Genomic DNA, 20,680 nt, shown 5'->3' on the forward strand with positions numbered 1-20,680 from the left:
TAACTTTCCTTCCAAGGAGTAAGCATCTTTTAATTTCATGGCTTCAATCACCATCTGCAGTGATTTTGGAGCCCAAAAAAAATCCAGGACCCCTTAAATACAAAAGATCCAAGGTGCTCAAGTCCCTAAATAAAATGGCATAGTATTTGCATATAATCTACACATTTCTCCTGTATACTTTAAATCATCTCTAGATTTCTCATGATACCTAATATAATATAAATGCTATATCAACTGAACTGAGTTGAACTGAGTTGTAAATATATTGTAATGCTATGTAAATAGTTGTTTATACACAGTAAATTCAAATTTACTTCTTGGAACTTTCTGGAATTTTTCTGGCCCACAGTTGGTTGAATCCACAAATTCAAAACCCGCAGATATAGAGGGTCTGTTTTCTGAACCTGTCCAACTGCATCTCTATGCTTTTTTCACACAGCTTTATCTCTGTATTTCCTGCAAACTTGAATTTAGATCTAGAGGTTTGATGAGATTAGTGTTTGATTTTCTTTTTTAGCAAGACTTCTGTGTAAGTGGTTTTGTGTACTTCCTATTGCATCACATAAGGAAATACATAACGTCTAGTTGACTCTTTTCCTGCTGTTAAGATTGATCAGTGTGTTACAGTGTTATCAGTCTATAGACTTCATGTGATTTTAGCAGCCTTCGATGATCAATACATAGGTCCATTTTGTCATTAGGATTGCAAAATGATGATATTCTATCACTCTTTAATTTATTCATTGTAATTCTTCTATAAAGAAGGACTTTTCCTTATTAAATATTTGACTACTAAACTGAAATACAGTTCTTCAAGAGAAACAGGAAATACATTTCATTTTTTCCCTTTGTTTTCCAGTTTACAGGATAATAAATTTGCCCTCCAGCACCCTCCAAAAGTGACTGATGGGTTGGAAGTTTTTTCAAGTATTTTATGAACTCATGATTTGGACATTTTGACTGTTCTTCAATTCATCATAAAAGACGAATTTGATTCCCAAATTGTTCCATCTTTGGCAAGTGGGAGTTTCTTGAATTTGGGTCCTGCGAGTTGGACTTTTCAAATCAAACAAAGGGATTATTTTTAGGTATGTTTTCCTGAGAATGATGGGGGAAATACTGAGCTTCTTAAGGTTATGTTTAGGTGAAGACAAAGACCAATCCCAGCAAGTGCCATTGAAGGTGCTATGGGAAAGAGGATAAAATTACTTATCATTACACTCCATGGAACCTAGGCAAAGGAAAAACTACAATTACAACAGCTATTGATGACATTTTGCTTTCCCACATGGCAATACTTTGTGAAGTCTGTAAATCTTTCAACCCGAACAAACTAGGTATAAATCTACCCTTCTCAAAGGACTTTGCAGTCTAGTTCAGAATTTGCTCTATATTAGTTAAAATTAGGTTTTAATGTTTAATTAATTAATTTTAATTTTAATTGTGACAATTAATAACTTTAATTGTGACAGAACCTCAAACTGACAAAGGCTTAGAAAACAACTTTTTTTTTCTTTTTATGTTAAAAAAAAATTGCTCCCATGCTGCAAGGAGGACCCAAGATCATCAGGAACCCAGAATCTTTCTATTTTACATTCCACTGACCTCCTGGTGGCTCAGCAATTAAGAATTCACCTGCCAATGCAAGACACTCGGGTTTGATTTCTGGGTCAGGAAAATCACCTGGAGAAGGGAATGGCGACCCACTCCAGTATTTTTGCCTGGAAAACCCCACAGACAAAGGAGCCTGGTGACTATAGTCCATGGGGTTGCAAAGAGTCAAACACGGCCTAGCTACTAAACAATAACAACAAAAAAATGACCTCAACATGCAATTTCTACTTCATGGTCTAAGATAGCTGCTACAGCTCCAACCATCACATTCACATTCTAGTTAGGGGGAAGGAAGAGAAAGAATGAAAAGGGTATGATGATTGCCATTAAGGACGTTTCCTTGAAGTTGTGCTCATAATTTCTGCTCTATTCAGTTAGCTATAAAACAGTTAACATAACTGAAAAATATAATCTTTATTGTGGTTGACTAGATGCCCAGATAATCTTCAGGGAGTCAGTTAGCTGGAAAATAGGGGAGAATAGATACTTGGAGAAAATAGCAATCCTTGTATGAAGCCCATATTCAGGAGAGAAAAGAAATGCTACTTCTTTTGGACAATGTATTTCCACATATATGTCTTAAAACCTCAGAACAAAGGAGTAGAAACCATTTAAAGTATCCCCTTTCCCAAATCTTATCTTGATTATGCTGGGGCAGTTCACAGGTTCTCAAAGAGTTGGACACAACCAAGCAATTAAACAACAACAAATCCAGTTATATGAGACAAAATTAAGCTGTAGTATGGTAATCTACATGGAAAATAATTCTTAGATCATTGCACTCCTCTATAGTAATAATGGTTGTTCTGTTTCATTATTCATTATTATTTGTCTGGTATATGCCATCTCTGCTTGCACTGAGATTTCTTGGTTATTTACTACTTGCTAGAAGTAGGAATCATTCGTAATACCTTATATCCTAATTCCAAACCCAGATACATGACTGGCACCCACCACTTACAGAATTTATGGGATTCAGTTCTCAAAGGGACCATCACAAAGAGACTAAAGATCAGTAAGGATAAGCCGATTTCCCAAAGAGAAACAGTTTAGTAAGTGACAGAGCTGGGATTTCAGCATAATTCTGTCTTTCTCCAGAGCCTGTGTATTCTTTGTTTAGTATGCCATTCTGGAGGATTTACTTATTTTCAGCATTTCCACTAAATTTTGCAGTGGAAAAGCAATCATTTCATTGTAGCATAGATAAACCACTATAAGCCTTCATTTAAATTTAACAAATTAATAAACTTTAATATTTCTCTTAAGTGTTTTATGCCCATTGTCTCTCATAATTGTCCAACGCAGTTTGCTGATTACTCATTCACCATTTTTCTAAACATCCTTTTAATATGCCAGGCACCATAATAGTTGCTAAATATATAATGGTGAGCAAAACCACACACCATCCTTACCATTAGGGAGCTTCTAGACTGATATTGAAGCTGGAACTCCAATACTTTGGCCACCTGATGCAAAGAGCTGACTCATTGGAAAAGACCCTGATGCTGGGAAACATTGGGGGCAGGAGGAGAAGGGGGCTACAGAGGATGAAATGGTTGGATGGCATCACCGATTCAATGGACATGAGCTTGGGTAAACTCTGGGAGCTGGTGATGGACAGGGAGGCCTGGCGTGCTGCAGTCCGTGGGGTTGCAAAGAGTTGGACACGACTGAGCGACTGAACTGAACTGACCTGAGACTAGTGGGGAAGACAAACACTAATCCAAAAATCACCCTCCAAAAAGTACAATGACAACTGTCATAAAGGATATGTCATAAGGTGTCTTCTGCATATAATTGGTGGAAATGACTTAGTAAAGCCAGGAAGGCTTCCCTGAGGAAGTGACAGGAAGTGTAGGCTGAAACTAGTAGTATAACTTAAAGCAGGCAAAACAGGGGAGAGGAGATGTTCTCAGGCAACGGGAGCAGATATTCAAAGCAGCCTGAGAAGCATGCATAAGGGCCAAAGTGAAAATATGTGAGCAAGGTATGAGATGAGACTGGCAAGGAAGCCAGAGAGCAGCCCCACATGTAGGAGCACCATTACTCCCCTTCACAGGTAAAAAAAAACTGAGGCTCAGAACCCTCAAGTAATTGCCTGTAGTCTCACAGTTAGTAAGCTGGTGGAGCCAGAAGTCAACCTCTGATAGGTAAAGATATCCCTAGAACCTGTGCCTATGTTAGTTTATATGACAAAGGGGGAATTAAGGTGCAATGTGGGATTAAGGTTACTAATAAACAGATCTTAAAATTGGGAGATTATTTTAGATTATCCACACAAACGCAATGTAATCTTAAAGATCCTTAAATATGCAAGAGGAAGGTAGAAGAAGAGGTTACAATTGTATGAAATTAGAGCAACTGACTGTTGTTGTAGGCTTTGAAGATGGAGGAAGAGGGTAAAGGAATGTGGGTGGTTCTAAAGCTGGGAAAGGCAAGGAAACAGATTCTACCTGAGATCTTCCAGACAGGATCACACCCTGCTGATATCTTGATTTTAGCTCAGTGAGACCCATTTTGCATTTATGAACCACAGAACAATAAATTCATGAACCACTAAACTTGTTGTAATTTTAAAAGCCAACAGAAAACTAATATACAACCCATGTCCCTCGACTCCAAAGCACATGTTCCTACCCCTTGTGCTATGGAGCTTAACTGTTAGATGAGCTAAACCAGAAACTATAAAGATTCAACTCTAATCAGTCATATCATTTTGAGTCTAAGGTTTTTCAAACATTTTTAAACCATACAGCAAAAGGTATGCATAATTTTTACATATGCCTCATAGTTTTGTGAATTTCGAAAGGATGTGGTTATGGGCTTTGACATCAGAAGAGAAGCTCCGCAATGTTGACTGAACGTTGATAGAGAGATAATATTGGAGGCAAGTTGCCTTTGAACAGCTCTCTGAAGATCAACTGCCTCCCCATCGCATTCCTTGCCCTGAAGCTGTTTCCTCTGGTTGTGCTGAGGGGTGATGCGCAAGGTGCATCACTTTTCAAGAATTGGATCATGAACAACTTTATCCTCCTGGAAGAGCAGCTCATCAAGAAATCCCAACAAAAGAGAAGAACTTCTCCTTCAAACTTTAAAGTCCGATTCTTTGTTTTAACCAAAACCAGCCTGGCATACTTTGAAGATCGTCATGGGGTATGTGATCAGTCTATTTGTCTATTTTTAAAATAACATTTTATAGTTAGATTGGGCTGAATCATGAAGATATACATAGAATAAAATAAGAACATGGAAAATACAGATGTGCTTATTATAACAACCTAAAAAATATAGTAAGAGTAACTGGGAGAGAATGTGGAGAGTAGTCAAGAAAGGGTAATTATATTAGGTGATTTCAGTAAAAGAATAAGTTTATTGCTCATTAGCTTGTCTTTCCTCTATAAGGTTAAGTTTAACTTTTAAATTGTATTTTATTTGGCAAATGAAATGGTTAAGTAATGGGTCCCGTTCAACATTTTTATGGATTCAATTTTATTTGTCTCAATGTCATCACTCACCTAACATTTGGAATAATAGTCTCTGGGCATTTAATTGTCTAAAATTTACAAAGCCCAGTGGTAAACCTCTTCATCCCTTGGAGAACTTCCCAGGAGACTAGGGTTATCACACACAAAATATAATGCGGTACAGACCAGCAGTTCTTACCAGAAGATTACAGCTGCTTAGCTAAGTCAGTCTTTATATTTCTAAAGATATTCTTATATATCATAACATCAGTAATAATAAGAGCAACACAAATAATCATAACAATGCAGTTTGGTACAAAAAGCACTGGAAGAGGCATCAGGGGACCAAACTCCACTTTTCTCTAGGTGAGTTAGCCTCAGCAAATGTCTCTGCGTCAAGTTCTTTCTTGATAAAATGAAAGGACTGGAAACACCACCTACAACATTCCTTTCTTCTTTAAAATCCTTTGTTTCTATGAAGTAGCACTTGTACAGCCCACCTCAGCAATTTTTTGAAGCATGTTTGCCTTCTTGCTATATCACTGTATTATTTTTCTGTTATCAGGGAGGTAGCAAAAACAACATTAGGTGCTTGACGGTCACTTAGAGACAAAGGCACTCTGATTCTTGGCAGGACCGAACTTAGTAGGTGTAGGCATGAGTTTGGGTCTTTTGAGAGCCGGGATTTGAAGTGTTCAATGATATGGGGTCTTGAAAGAAGCCAGGCCAGGTATGGAGCCTACAAATACCTTAACTTCTAAGCTGCTGGTGAAATAATACTGCCTGTTTTTTAGAAGTGAAAAGACATGCATGTCTTAAGTAGATTCTTACTGATAATAATCCACCAGTCAGGAAGAATATGGAATTACTTATGTGCAAGGCCTCTTTAGTAGGTATTCAATAGGTATTCTTTGACTAAATTAACAGAGGGCCAACAGCCAGGTTTTCAACCTGGAGGATTCATCATTTAGAGCTGATTAATCATATGACCTCGGTCAATTTTTTTCCAATTGTGAATGGGATATTGGAAGCTCTTGTTTCATGTTTAAAGAGTTTTCATTTACATTTAAATAGTTTTTCAAAGTTCATTTTGTAGTTTTTACCAATTTGTTTCCCCGATTCAACATTCAACACAGTATCATCTCATGTAGTTACTACTGATTGTTTCTGAGCATAATTATTGCTTGTGAACTGTTTGGTTGTGAGTTCTGTACAATGGTATTTGCAGTTAGTCCTACAAAAAATAATCTTGATTCAGAATTTTGTTGGTTAAAATTTGCATGTAGACAAGGTTGTAAAAATAATTCAGTCTCTTCATTTGAGCATTATGAAAATTCTAGGACAATTAATTCATCCTGGGGAGCCCTGAGCTATAGTTTTTAACATTTCCATGTAGGATACAGCAGATATATGTTTCACAAAGATCAAATTTCTTATTTTCTAATGCTTATGCTTTATATTCATAAATAACATTTTAAAAAGCATTTCTTTAAATATTATAGGAATTTACTAATTATAAAATTTTTCAAAGTTACTGAAAAAGACAAGATATATTAGTTATTATTATTTTTTCTCTATGTGACATTCCATTGCTTAGAGCCATCAATTTGCACACAGGAGTGCATTGTTCATTGCCCATAAATGATAATAGTATTACACCTGTGGGAAGAAATGGTTTTAAGCATTTTTTTTAATTTATTTTTTAAAATGAAAACTCAGTTCTGCCATTTGTAAAATGGGTGTTATAATAATATTCACTTCATGGGGGGAAAATGGTAAAAATTAAGAGAGGATGTATTTAAATAGACCTATCTGAAAATTACCATTTTGGTAGATCCAAGAAAAAGGTCATATATTGGCAATTTCATATAGTTCAACTTAATATATAAAGAACTGAGCATAAGTCCTGTCACCTAGTAAACACTTAATAAAATTTAGCTACTATTTGTATCATCATTATATCTGTGAAGGAGAATGAAGGGTGGCATAACATAATCATTTCAAATCAAGGGAAGTATTAAGGATTCTTCAAAGTCAGGCTAATATCAGGGTTCTGGGTTTCCTCTCTTCCATGACTAAATACATGTGTGGGGCAAGATATACATGCATCATGAGATATATGATTTGGGGCCAACATTTCCCCTCTCTGGGTCTCAGCTTCTTTTTCTTTTTCCTTATTTATAAAATTCTGTTCACTGCAGCTCTAAAATTCTGTGGATTTATGACATATGAAAACAATTCTTCCACATATTCAGGAATCAATACTGTAGTTCTGCAAAATAAATATATTTTTTCCTAACTTCAAATTGCCATCCCATGGTCATTATACTACAGCCTGATTGAGCATTTTGTTTTAACATGGATTTAGATCTTTTATCATCTGCCTGTTTACCATATTGAGATGTGCAAGTGTTTTCAGTGGGGCCAGGAAGCCCCTTCGTCATGCTGGAGTAGGGGGCCAAAAAGAAGCAGAGAGTTGGCAGGTGGTGGCTTGCTGGCAGCCGTGATTTCAGACACCCCCCTGTGCCTGCCAATGTCTTAGCAAAGTGGTCCCTGTTGTTGGACACTCTTTAACAGAGGACAAGGAAAAATGAGGGTCCACCTGCTAAATGCCAAACAATCATTGTAATGGCAGCGGCAGTAGAGAATATGGGAGAGACTTTGTTTGTAGTGTTTGCCAATTTCTGTAGTGTAAATACTCCCATCAAGATCAATTTCAAACTACTAATGTAAAGTCTACCAGCTCACAGAATTCCTGAAAATTTAGCATTCGGCTCTCATAGGCCAACACAAGCAGGCTCCAGCACATCACAGGCAGGCTAAAATAAAAATAAACTCCTGGGAGGTAGCTACCTGAACAATGTGCTTAGTTGCACAGGGCTGATATCAGATCCTTTTTAAGGGTAAAAGAGAGAAATGGTGGGCTTCAGGCACTCTGAGTAAGCACAGGATAGGAGGGGTAACACAGATAGGAGACAAGTGTCACAGAATGGTGAGGCTAGAATAGTCAGCTAGTCGTGGGTTCAAATGGTGCTTCTTTCACTTTCTATATGTGGGATCTCAGGCAACACATTTAACCTCTTTAAGTCTCTGTTTCTTATTTATAAAGTAATGACCCCGGCACTACCTACTTCAACCAGTGTTGAGTATTTCATGAGAAAAGTATGCTGTAAGCTTGGTACAAATAGGACGATCTTGATATTCTGAAAGGCCCTTGGGAGGAAAGGAAAGGTTTCCCTATTTCAGTGACTCACTGTACCTTAGGAATCAAGTTTGCCGTGGTTACCGTGGCACAGGAGCCATTACCATTTACATAAGACAGGAAAAATAGTCAAAATCCCCATTCTAGTCAGTGTGTGGATAGGCTGACTACTCCTCAAGGATACTTCCCTTTAGCCTACTGATCTAGTGGCAAAAACATCTTTGTAACATGCATCCTTCCTAAATTAAAGATGGCAGGTGGAGAGAGTGTCCACTTTCCTTGCTTCTGGCAGCAGTATTGCACAGTGGTCAAAATCATGGCTCCTGGTGTCAGATTTGGGTCAAAGAGCAGCTTTACCACTTAAGAGCTGTGTGGCTTTGCAAAGGTTGCTTAATGCTGTGTGACCCCCTTTAATATTATTTACCTGTTATAAAATGATCACTCCTGAATTTTTTTAAGTGAGATGAGTCTCATAATTATTTTAATAATAACAGCAACTAATACTTACTATTTACTATTGTCAGTCACTATGCTAAATGAATTATTTAACCTAATCCTTATACCTACTTTGTAAGTTAGGAACTACCATTACCCCAATTAACAGAGCATATAACTGAGGCAAAGAGAATTTAAATAACTCCCTTATGTCTCCAGAGGCAACACAGCTTCCTGATGAACAGTTCTTATCACTATGAACAGTTGTTGCTCTTAGGCAATTGGGGTCACCACTGGGTTATTACAAAGTATGTAATGCCTTCTTGCTCTAGAGTCCTCCATGTAAAGGCAGTCTTGAAAATCAGCAACCATACCACGTACATCTTCTGCAATGAAATATGTGATGAGCTCTATCATTTCCACATTCAGTCCAGGAAAAATCTTTGTCTTCTTCCACTTCTGGGAGCTTCTACCATGTGTCCAAACTTTGGTGCTGAAAGTTCCTCTAGGATCTGTCCATTTCTTTCCATTTTCTAGAGTCACCTTCTTTATGGAAGCTGCCAGCATCTCTCACCTGGGATTGTTGCCACCTCCTAATGGTCTCCATGCACCCACTATACCTTCTCTCTGCACCCCTGTTCCCTATCCCTGCACCCATTATACCCTCCCCACCATCACTCCATTCCCCACAAGGAAGCTAGGGTAAGCTTTTCATGTGGTGAGTGTGGACTGTGATCATGTCCTGATGATCCTCATCAGAAGATGGCATGTCCCTTCAGTGGTTCTCCCTTTACCCTGAGAGTGGACACGAGAATCTATCACACTGTCTCCTCCATCCCAGTTCAGGCTCCTTTGATCCTCTCTCACTGAGTGCCAACCACGTGAAATTTTCTTCAACTTTAAGACCTCCATTTTCAATGTCGCTTGCTTGAAGAAGCCTTCCTTCATTTCCCCAGCCTAGGTCATCTCTTCTTATGCTTTGCCACAACATCAAACACCTTTCTTTCAGTGCCAAAATTATACTTATCTATTTATTATTGTGATTATTGTGCTAATGTCATGTCCCTACCCCACCCTCCATTAGACTATAAGCTTTACAAGGGCTGGTGCCCAATTTGCTAAAGATGACATCACCAGTGTCTACCACAGTGCCTAGTACATATTATTCACTTGTTCAAAATTTGTGAAATAAAGAAAGGAAGGTGGGAACCAAGGAGGAAGGAAGGGTATGAGGTATAGACACAGTTGCAGAGGTTAAAGTTATACACACGGTCCCTTAACAGAACAAGGCTCAGCACCAAAAGAGTTGAGAACAAAACTAGCGATTCAAGATTTCAAACAGGTAATTCCTGGGTGCAGGGGTAAATAAACAGAACTCCCTGAAGGTAGCAGTTCATGACCTAGCCTTGAAAGATGAAGAGGAGGATTCAGGAGATTGGAGTTTTAAGATTTGAGTCAGAGACACAAGTAAAAACCAACAGGTGGGCCAGTAACCCCTCCCACCTCCTTTTAGGAGAATCAAGCAACACTGCTCTCTTTCACCCTCCACCCTGTCTTACCCTTCCATCCTTCCCTTTTACAGCTAAACCTTTTGTAGATAATATTCTCAGAGCTACCCTATGATTTTTGCTTGAGACATTCACCACTCATGGTCTCTCTTCACTTCATTCCTATGTGACTGAGTTGCCTTCTGGCTCGGCTCCCACTGACACTCAAGACTCTGTACTATCCACACACCTAGAATAGACTTTTAAAATGAGAAATCAGGTACTGTGCCCTGCTTTAAATCCCGCTGTGACTGTTTAGACTATTTAAATTAATTCTCAACCATGGCCTACAAGGCTCTTCATCCATGGCCCCTACCAGCCTCTGAGATTCATTTCTTCTGGTCCCTTCATCCGTCATGCTTCTATCATATCTGCCATCTTTCTACACCTTGAGCACCCAAGCCATGCCTCCTGATAGGGCCTTTGTACTGAGGCAGGACTAGGGTGAGATACACTCAAGGGGGTGCTCACTTTTAGGTCCTGAGGAGAGTGAAAAAGTTGGCTTAAAGCTCAACATTCAGAAAGCAAAGATCATGGCATCTGGTCCCATCACTCCATGCCAAATAGATGGGGAAACAGTGCAAACAGTGTCAGACTTTATCTTTTTGGGCTCCAAAATTACTGCAGATGGTGATTGCAGCCATGAAATTGAAAGATGCTTACTCCTTGGAAGGAAAGTTAGGACCAACCTAGATAGCATATTCAAAAGCAGAGACATTACTTTGCCAACAAAGGTCCATCTAGTCAAGGCTATGGTTTTTCCAGTCGTCATGTATGGATGTGAGAGTTGGACTGTGAAAAAAGCTGAGCACTGAAGAATTGATGCTTTTGAACTGTGGTGTTGGAGAAGACTCTTGAGAGTCGCTTAGACTGCAAGGAGATCCAACCAGTCCATTCTGAAGGAGATCAGCCCTGGGTATTCATTGGAAGGAATGATGCTAAAGCTGAAACTCCAGTACTTTGGCCACCTCATCCGAAGAGTTGATTCATTGGAAAAGACTCTGATGCTGGGAGGGCTTGGGGGCAGGAGGAGAAGGGGATGACAGAGGATGAGATGGCTAGATGGCATCATCGACTCAATGGACATGAGTTTGGGTAAACTCCGGGAGTTGATGATGAACAGGGAGGCCTGGCGTGCTGCAATTCATGGGGTCACAAAGAGTCGGACACGACTGAGCAACTGAAATGAACTGAACTGAACTGAGGGCAGGGTCATTGCACTAGCTACTCTCACTGTCTGGAACACTCAAGATTTTTGTAGGATTGGTTCTTTATTATTTTTCATCTCTTCAAATATTTTCCCAGAATCTTGTTTCTTTTTTTCTTTTCTTTTACAATCCATGGATACTTTAATACCTCAGTATCTATACTTTTGATTGGGTTTATTGATGTGCTGTCTTGTTTATTTTCTGTCTCTACATCCACTGGAAGGTCACTTTCATGACTGACTGCCTCACTCATCCCTGTATCACCAGCATCTAGCAATGTGCTGAGCATGTAGTAGGTGCTCAATAAATATCCAGGGAATGAATGAAGGTCACATAACACACTGATTTCAGAAGAGCATCTGGGAGCTAGAAATGTGGGCCTGGCCAAGTCAGGCAAAGAAAAGTTAAAATCCAAAGCAAAGTACTTTGCAATTCAGGCCACTCAAAGCGAAGGATGTGAGGTTTTGATGTATGCATTAACAGGGTTTCTTTGAGAATTGATTTTTGTGTGTGATGGGATGTTGATGTCTTATGGAGATAGCCACTGGATAGAGAATTCTTGTTTTAGAGGCAGATACTCACAGGTTAAAATAAAATTCTATTCTGACTGTTCAGAGACTGGTGCATCCATTAATCAGTTTCTGCAGTAAAAATAGGGCACAGGGCAAGACTGTACATGTGAGGGCTTTGTTCCTGACTCAGTCTGGAAGAAAGGTTTAGCTGGAAAGCCCAAGAGTTCTGTTTCCATGTAGTTATAATGCATGAAAATATTTATTCTTCCATTTTCTTCTTTTTCTATTGTGCTTTTTAGATACATTTCCATTCGTGGACTCCAAAGTAATAATTTTTCTCAAATATGTGTTGTTTTTTTTTAATAATCAAGTTGTTCATGTCAGAGATATACTTATCTATTTTCTGTACTGAACACATTGACAAACTTATCTTTCATCTGCTATGTGACTTTCAGGTTGTTCTCAGATGCAGTGAAAATGCTTAAAAATAATAGTATACCTAATATAGAACAGTCTGATTTTTAAAATGCCTCCTTACAATAGAGCTATATGGGATGTATCACAGGATAGCTTTTTCTGATCTCTACCATTCATTGTTACATAATCTTCCAAAGAGACTGAAGCAATGCTTGGGACCACCAATCGTTACCAGTACCACTGGAGAAGATTATGTTTCTAAGAAGAAACTAATAAAAACCAAAGAATCCCACTGTTGTGATGATCTTCAAATACACTATTTTTATAGGTTTTGAATGTTATAGTGAGAGAGAGGGGGAAATATAATATTCTATGCGTGGGTAACTTTATTTGATTTAAAGTAAGTCCATATGTAGATGAACCCACTCCCTACATAGTAGGAAGGAAGGAGTGGCCAAAACCTCCTACTCTGCAAGATATTAGTCTCCCTAGATGATGATCTTAGGGCCTCTGAAAGGTTTACATGAATGAGCTCTCGGTTAGATCATCAAGCGTCTGTATTAAGAAGCAAATGATATACAGGGGCGTTTCACATAAGCCATTTTTGACTGCTCTATAGAGGTCAACTCTAATTTTAGATAGGGCCTCAGGAACTGAAACTCTCAAGCAGACCATAATTCTGGAATTCTAGAAAAGTGGAATGAGGTAAGAAAGCAACAACACAGCAGCTTACTGGGGATCCGGTTCTGATTAACCTGGGTTACTTTGTTCAAGTGCTTCTTCTATCTGGGATTTGGTTATCTTGCCCATAGTGCCAAGGGATTGGACTAGATCAAAGTTTTAAAACTTTTCTAAGCATGGAGCCCCTTTTAGTACAGAATTATATGTGCTATTCCCATTCATGTACATGAAGCAGAAGAGAAAGTATTCTAGTTGAAGCAAGAACAAGGTAGGCTGTCCCTACCCTCTTGGCCTTACCCTTGACCAGAAAATATCACCTAGGTGCTTCCAATTCTATGATTTCAGTCTCCCAAGGCTGTAAATTGAATAGTAGAAATGAAAAGATAAAAGCTAGTTGAGAAAGTCATTTCACCTTGAAGCCTCATCTCTAACATACAAAATTGGACTGAATGATCTCTAAAGACTCTTCCAGCTCAAAATAAGTGGAAACCATGTGATTGTATCTCACTGCCAGTGATATTAGGAATTCACAAATAGACATGGAGATTAGTTAAATATGGAAATCTTTCCAGGAAGTAATACATCTAAGAGATGATTAATAACTGTATGACTGATAAAAAGGCTTGTTATCAAAATCCAAGCATGAACCCAAGAATGCATCCTAAAAAAGAAGGCCATCATTTCAAATGTAACCAATGTAAAATTCAGAACAATATGAGCCAATATTTAATGAGTCCTTGCTGAGTTGCCAGGGCACCAAATTAAGTGCTTTAAATGTATCATATTAGAAATATTCACAATAACCATGTGCAGTAGGTCCAATTTTTATCCCCATTGTATTGAAGATGAAACAAAGGCTTGAAGAAGCTCAGTATCTTTTCTTAGGTCAGACATCTGCGACAAATATTAAAATTAGATTAAGAGTTCCACAATGGGTATTCTTAGATGTAGACTTGTTTGGGTCTGAGAAGTCGTGTAATAGAAGCTATGGTGGCTGAGAAGGGAGAGTTGGGACAAGGACTCACTGGTGAGTTTCCAGCACTGTTTAATGGAGCTCCTGAGCAGGGACCAGTAGGACTGCTCCTGTTAGCCTGGCAGACCTGCATGAATGACACACAACAGCAGCAGCAACAGCAGCAGCCTGCAACAATAACCACAAGGAGAGGACTGAACTTGCTCCTCTGGATTTTTCTAGTTTATCTTCACAATTCTTTGAAGGAGATAAAAGCCAAGTTCTGTTTTAGAGAGGAAGCAATCAAGACACAGGGAAGTGAAGCCATTTGCCCAAGGTCACAATAGTGGCCATGAGAACAAAAGCAACAACTTCCCTTGGGATCAGTGATTTCTAGTAGTTTGATCCCACACTGCTTTCTTGCCTGAAAACAACCATCAGAATCAACTTATCAGTTCTTCCAATGATACTTTACTTTTGGCTGCACTGGGTCTTTATTGCTTTGTATGGGCTTTCTCTAGTTGTGGCGAGCAGTAGTTGCTCTCTAGATGCAGTGCACAGATTTCTCATTGAGGTGGCTTCTTGTGGAGGAGTCCAGGCTCTGGAGTGCAGGTTCCAGTAGAGTGGCGTGTGGTCTCCAGTAGTGTGGTGTGTGGGATTAGGTGGTCCACGGCATATGGAATCTTCCTGGACCAAGGATTGAACCCATGTCCCCTACGCTGGGAGGCAGATTCTTATCCACTGTGCCACCAGGGAAGTCCTACAATGATACTTTATGTATACATATGTAAATACAAATAAACTTTCTTTCCTCCCCCCCACTTCTTATACAATGGTAGCATATTCTACCTGGACTTCCCTGGTGGCTCAGATGATAAAGAATTTGCCTGCAATGCAGGAGACCCAGATTTGATCCCTGGGTTGGGAAGATTCTCTGGAGAAGGGAATGGCTACCCAATTCAGTATTCTTGCCTGGAGAATTCCATGGACAGAGGAGCCTGGTGGGCTCTACATATGCCTCCTAGCTTTTCTTTTGGTTGATTAGCAATACTTCTTAAAGATCAATCTATACTGTATGCAAGGGGCTTCTTTGTTCTTTTTTTCCCTTTGATTGCATAATATTTTTCTGTACAGATAAAAAAATCATCTTGATGGACTTTTAGTCCCTTTCCATTTGTTTTGTCATTACAAACAGTGAGGAATGAATAACCTCATAGGTATCTCACTCTCAACATGTATAAGTATGTCTACATAGGGGTTCTTAACCAGGGGCGATTTTGCCCATCATTGGCAATGTCTGGATAAAGTTTTGGTTGTCATACCTGGGGAAGGAAGTGCCACTGCTGGCTTTGGTGAGTGGAGCTAGGGATGCTAAGTATCCTACAAGACACAGAACAAACTCACAGCAAAGAATAATCCAGCCCAAAATGTTATTAAATGATAATGCCAAGATTGAGTAGCTCTGGTCTATAGAAAACATTTATAAAAATGGGATTGCTGTGTCAAAAGATATTTGCATCTCTTGTTTTGCTGAACATAACCAAATTAATCTCCAAGGAAGTTGTACTAGTCAACATTCTTCAGGGTCATGTGTGAAATGCTTGTTTTCTCAAAAACCTCACCAACAGTGTTATCATATATTTTGATCTTTGCAAGTCTTAAAAATGGTGTCTCAGTAAAATTTATTTGTACTTACATTACTGTAGTGAATGAGCATCTTTTCATATATTTAAGAGTAATTTATATCCCTTTTACCCATCTTTCTATAATTTTTTAGTGTCTTCCATAATAATTTGGAGGAGCTCTTTATTAGCTAAAACCTTTGGGCAGACTAGTTTTCACTTTCCTTTTCATTGTCAAGAAATTGTTATCCACTTGCCAATCATTCTAGATAACGTATTCAAATCATTTCTGTTAAGAGTTTGTCATAGGGTCCACAAATATTACTTTCTGCTGCACATTTAGTCTTACCTTCTGTTCCCTCCATCAACCAAGTAACAAATGTTAATTGAACATCACCTTTATAGATTTCCTAAAATCTAATGACATTGTTATCCATCTATATGCTTTTGTTACTAACTCTCCAGTGCTTGAAAAAGATATAGAAATATATTCGTTAAAGCTCTTTAAAAAGCTGACATACCCTATTCTGGAAAGAAAGAAGGCTTTGAAAGAGCATTCAAAGACCAGAGGTGCTGACAAACAAAATGTGCAGGACATCTTCAGGATCTACTCTGTACCACTAAGTTCTTGCTCTTAATTTCTACATTAAGTCCTTTTCTCTCTATCCACTTGTTTCAGGAAATTTAAACAAACCTGGTTTTTAAGGCTAACATCACTGCTATCATTGCTGAGAAGAATGAGGTTTAGGATTATTCTTGAATTATTCTAGAATTCTAGAATTCTCAAAGACAGATATACCATATAAAAGCACACAGAGCTGCCTTATTAATTTATGAAGAAAGTGGCTATCACTCAAGAAGAACATGAGAGGAAATTTCATGATCTTGAACCTCTATAGATACAAATGAGCATGTGGCAGGTGCTGCCTGGATGCCGCTGACTGTTAATGGGGGCGTGAAGAGCTTCATCATTTTGCACACCCAGCATGTGATATGTATCTCTTGGCCTTCTCCTATAGTCATCTGCCAAAACTGTATTACAGTGTAGTGTTTGTAAAATCTGTGACTGCTTTAAAATAGTACTTTTATTTTCCTGCTTAATAAATTTATACACTCACTGCAAAAACTTGAAATATAGTAATATATAACTTACACTGCAAAAATCTGCCATGATGTCATCCACAAAGGAGAACCAGGATAGCAGCATTCTTACCTGTACTATTTTTTTGATTATTGGACATATTATTATATATTTTATTATCTCTTTTCCTAAAAATGAGATGCTGCTTCCATCTATTGCTCTAAACCAGCTTTTTACATTTTAATATATATATTTTCCCTTCTGTATAGACTAACTTTACTCTTTGTTGATGGCTACAGACTGGTCACAAGATAGACGAACCATGACTAACGTGACCATTTGTCTATTGTAGATATTTAGGTTTCTCTAGACTTTTCAGTGTGATAAATAATGCCACGAGGAACATCCTTTTTCCTTTGTCTTTATGTATCTTGAATAAATGTTTCCTTAGGATAGATCCTATAAGGCAAATGTATTCCTTTATTTTAGATAACTGCTTTAAAATACAATAAAAGAAATACATGTTTATGGTAAAACAGCGAAACTGTATAGAAGGACAAGAGGTGAAAAGAAAGGCTCTCTTTCTACTTTCTACTCTCAAACCCCAGAACCCCTCCCAGGAGTATCTGCTTTTAATAGTTTCTTGTGAGAAAATGCATTCATAATTTTAATAGAGGGTCTCAAAATGCATCTGGAAACTGTACGAGAGTGTAGTCCTGTTTCCTTTTTTTTTCTTTTTCTTCTTTTTTTTAAATGGGGGGAGTGGGGGATGGGTAGGTAAAATCCTTTTATTTTCAGGTAGTCAGGGTGCTACTGCTAACCAGATGGAAGACTGTAAGGGAAGCTTGAGAATTTTCCCCACAGCAAAACCAGCCTCATCATAAACCACAGTGTGAAAAGCCGAGTTGAGGAAAGCCACGACTAAAAGGTCTTGTGGAAAAAAGGAAAGACAAGAGGGCAGGTGTGGGATGGATCATAGTTTCCTTTAAGTCAGTCCAGAAGCCTCAAAATCTGCTACCTAGCTCCGGACCCTCCCAGAACTTTGAAGGTTAGTGGGAGTAAAGAGGTAGGTCCAAGGGAAGATAAACTGGGAGAGAAGAACCAGCAGCAGCTAGTTATAAATTACACTGGTATTCTAGAAGATGCTGCTGTATACCTGAGTTGCAATTGTCAGCATCTCCGTGACTCCCCGAGAACTAAATGATTAACAAGACCTAAGAGAACTAAGCCCAGAGAACTGAGACAACTTGCCCAATATTACTTGTTCTTACAGGGATTCAAACCATGACTTTTCCAAGTTCTGAATCTCTTCTTTTCTTTCCTGCAATGTGAGGGTTCCCTTTGTTGTAAAAGACCAAAAGCTGCATTGGGAGACTGGGAGTGAACGCATGGGTTACCTCCAGCATGCTTTGCAGAGATGAAACTAGAATCCAGGAAAGCCCCTAAAACCAATCTTAGAACTGATAGCCTGCATTCTGGTTGGGGTAGGGGACAGCAACCCCCAAGTTTCACCTCACATGACATAAGTTTCCATTTCAATTGCATCATTGTGCCATTTCAGATAGAGGCAATGGTTGTACCACACCCCAGAAGAAGCAATGAGTGAAAATTTAAAGTGCCTGATTAACATCATCATCAGAAAGACTTCCTCATTTCAAAGTGTATTAGTCGCTCAGTCTTGTCCAACTTTTTGTGACCCCATGGACTCTTGCGCGCCAGGCTCTTCTGTCCATAGAATTCTCCAGGCAAGAATACTGGAGTGGATTGCTATTTCCTTCTCCGAGGTCATTTCAAGGAAGTTCTAATAAAGGTAGCATGTGGCTTCTTTTACAGTGTGATCCAAGAAAGTCTTAACCATCCCTCCCCTTGGAAAAACAGTTGGTTCCTTTTGAACAACACTTTCTCAGATGATGCCTGAAATATGATTGTCAAAATCTCCCTCTGGGCTTAAGTCTCTAATATCTGTCCTAATCCAAATTTCTGTGAAACAAGCCACGTCTTAAACTATCAGGAAGTTAAAGATTAGGTGAATGACTATCTGGGGAAGGTTTTGACAGCCCAGGGAAAGGGTAAGAAGAGAACTAATGTCATCACATTTGCTAACATGTGAGCAAATGGGACACAGTGGGGAGGACCAAGCAACAGGCCCCTTTTAAAGTTTTGTCCCGATTTTACAAATAATTGGCAAACAAATAACTCCAGAATGTCAAAATCACCAGGATCATCAGTTAAATATTAATGTCGTTCTCCCAAATGGTGGTTCCCATTATATATTTGCCTGAAAGAAAATCCCCAAAGAAAAGGTGAACACATAGCAAGAAGAGGGTGAAATCTTGTGCTATGGGCACCATTTGGGGAAGGAAAGGATAGAAAGTAACACTTTAGTGGTTGATTTATCTTTTGAATGTAGGCTTACATAGTTCTTTCAAATCCTCTAGTTTAACCCAATGATTCAAGGACTGTTATTATTACCACTTAAAAAAAAAAGAAAGGCAACCAAAAAATTGAGACACTTGCCTGAGGGTTGCACAGATAATCTGGCAGAAAGGGTCTGCCTGATGTGAAAGTTCTGTTTCTGTCCCACTCAGCCTCATCAGAGGAGAAAGTTGAAGTTCTGCTGTTTTCAGAAGGGTAGAGATATCCTTTCATGGATAATAGATACATAGCTTCTTACTGATGTATCTGCTGGACTAGCTGAGCAGCTAAGGAGCCAATATTACACCAGCAAAGAGGGAGTTCTGTGCTCCCACTCTGAAACCCAACATAAGCACTACACAACCAAACAGGGCAGAAACAAATCTGCTGGGTCACAGCTTGGAGGAATCAACCACACAACTGATTGTTCAGCATTAGGTTCAGGGAATAAAAGTCTCCTACATTAAATCAGGGCAGGTACAACGCCATGAAGCAGTCATTAAGCACTCAGGTTCTTCAGTCATAGAATTGAGTTTGTATGCTCACTTATAAAAAGACTTGGCCCCTCTGAACCTCAATGTCCTCACCTAAAAAATGGGGGAATAATATTTCATAGGATCATGACCAAATAAGATGCCCTTTGAGTGCCTGAAGTATAGGAAATGCTCCCAAAATCTTTTGTTTTTTCCTCCCTCTCTTTGAAAGAAAGTCACAATCCAAAATTCCATTTCATATATTAATATAAAAAGAAAGGAGATATCAAAGACATTTGCACCAGCTCGACTTTGTACAACTATGTGGGCATCAAGCATCTTCTTGGGTAGTGTTTGATACATGTCAGATGTCTGGGGTGAAACTCTGGAATAGGAGGACAACTTTGAATGTGGCCAGGAAAAGAGACAAGGTCAAGTGAAGTTCTGTGATCTTTCAACCAGAGGGGTGCCTGTTTTACTTGGTGTCTCTCTTTCTCTGGTGGCTTTAGTGTGGTTTCCTTGGAAGGTTTTAGGCTGGCATTTTTCAGAAATAGCACAGTTGTTTCAGATGATTACAGGCCATCACCATTTCCCAGAGATGAAGTCGTGTTTAGCTTGCTGACTGGCTGTCCCCTGTGCCCGGCTCAGGGAAGGCACAGATTACCCTGCTGTTTACAACTTAACAGATCTGAGGAGGCCTCAGGAATTGGAGAGACTGACCAAGCAGGAGAGACTGTGAGGGGGGAGCCTGATCATTCCTTTGGGAATGAGACTGAGCTTTGATGATGGAACATGACATCCATTTCAACAGAAGGCTCACCTGACAGTCTCTAAATACCTATGTTGGAACTCAAACATTAAGAAGTCAAAGGAGATCATCTGAGTTTGGAGAAATCTTCCTTGGAAATCTTGAAGCCACACTGCCCAATAAGGTAGCTTCCAGGCATGTGTGGCAACTGATCACTTGTTGTGTGGAGAAGCCAAATTGAAATGTCTTGTGAAATATATGATTTCAAAGACTTAGTCCTTAAATGTAATAGGTCTCAATTTTTTATGT

The 20,680-nt window shown here is 39.0% G+C and overlaps 1 protein-coding gene and 1 long non-coding RNA gene across 2 annotated transcripts in view; one reads left to right on the plus strand and one right to left on the minus strand.

The window, feature by feature from the left end:
• LOC133251563 (uncharacterized) overlaps positions 1–20,680 on the minus strand; it is a 28,185-nt gene that overhangs the window by 3,209 nt on the left and 4,296 nt on the right. The window lies entirely within an intron of this gene.
• ITK (IL2 inducible T cell kinase) overlaps positions 4,440–20,680 on the plus strand; it is a 62,842-nt gene continuing 46,601 nt past the window's right edge. Inside the window, exon 1 of the mRNA XM_061424189.1 lies at positions 4,440–4,767. Coding sequence (XP_061280173.1) covers positions 4,630–4,767 — 138 coding nt within the window. The 5' untranslated portion in view covers positions 4,440–4,629. The remainder of the gene's footprint in view (positions 4,768–20,680) is intronic.

The sequence above is a fragment of the Bos javanicus genome, chromosome 7, assembly GCF_032452875.1.
Source record: "Bos javanicus breed banteng chromosome 7, ARS-OSU_banteng_1.0, whole genome shotgun sequence".
Taxonomy (NCBI): Eukaryota; Metazoa; Chordata; class Mammalia; order Artiodactyla; family Bovidae; genus Bos; species Bos javanicus.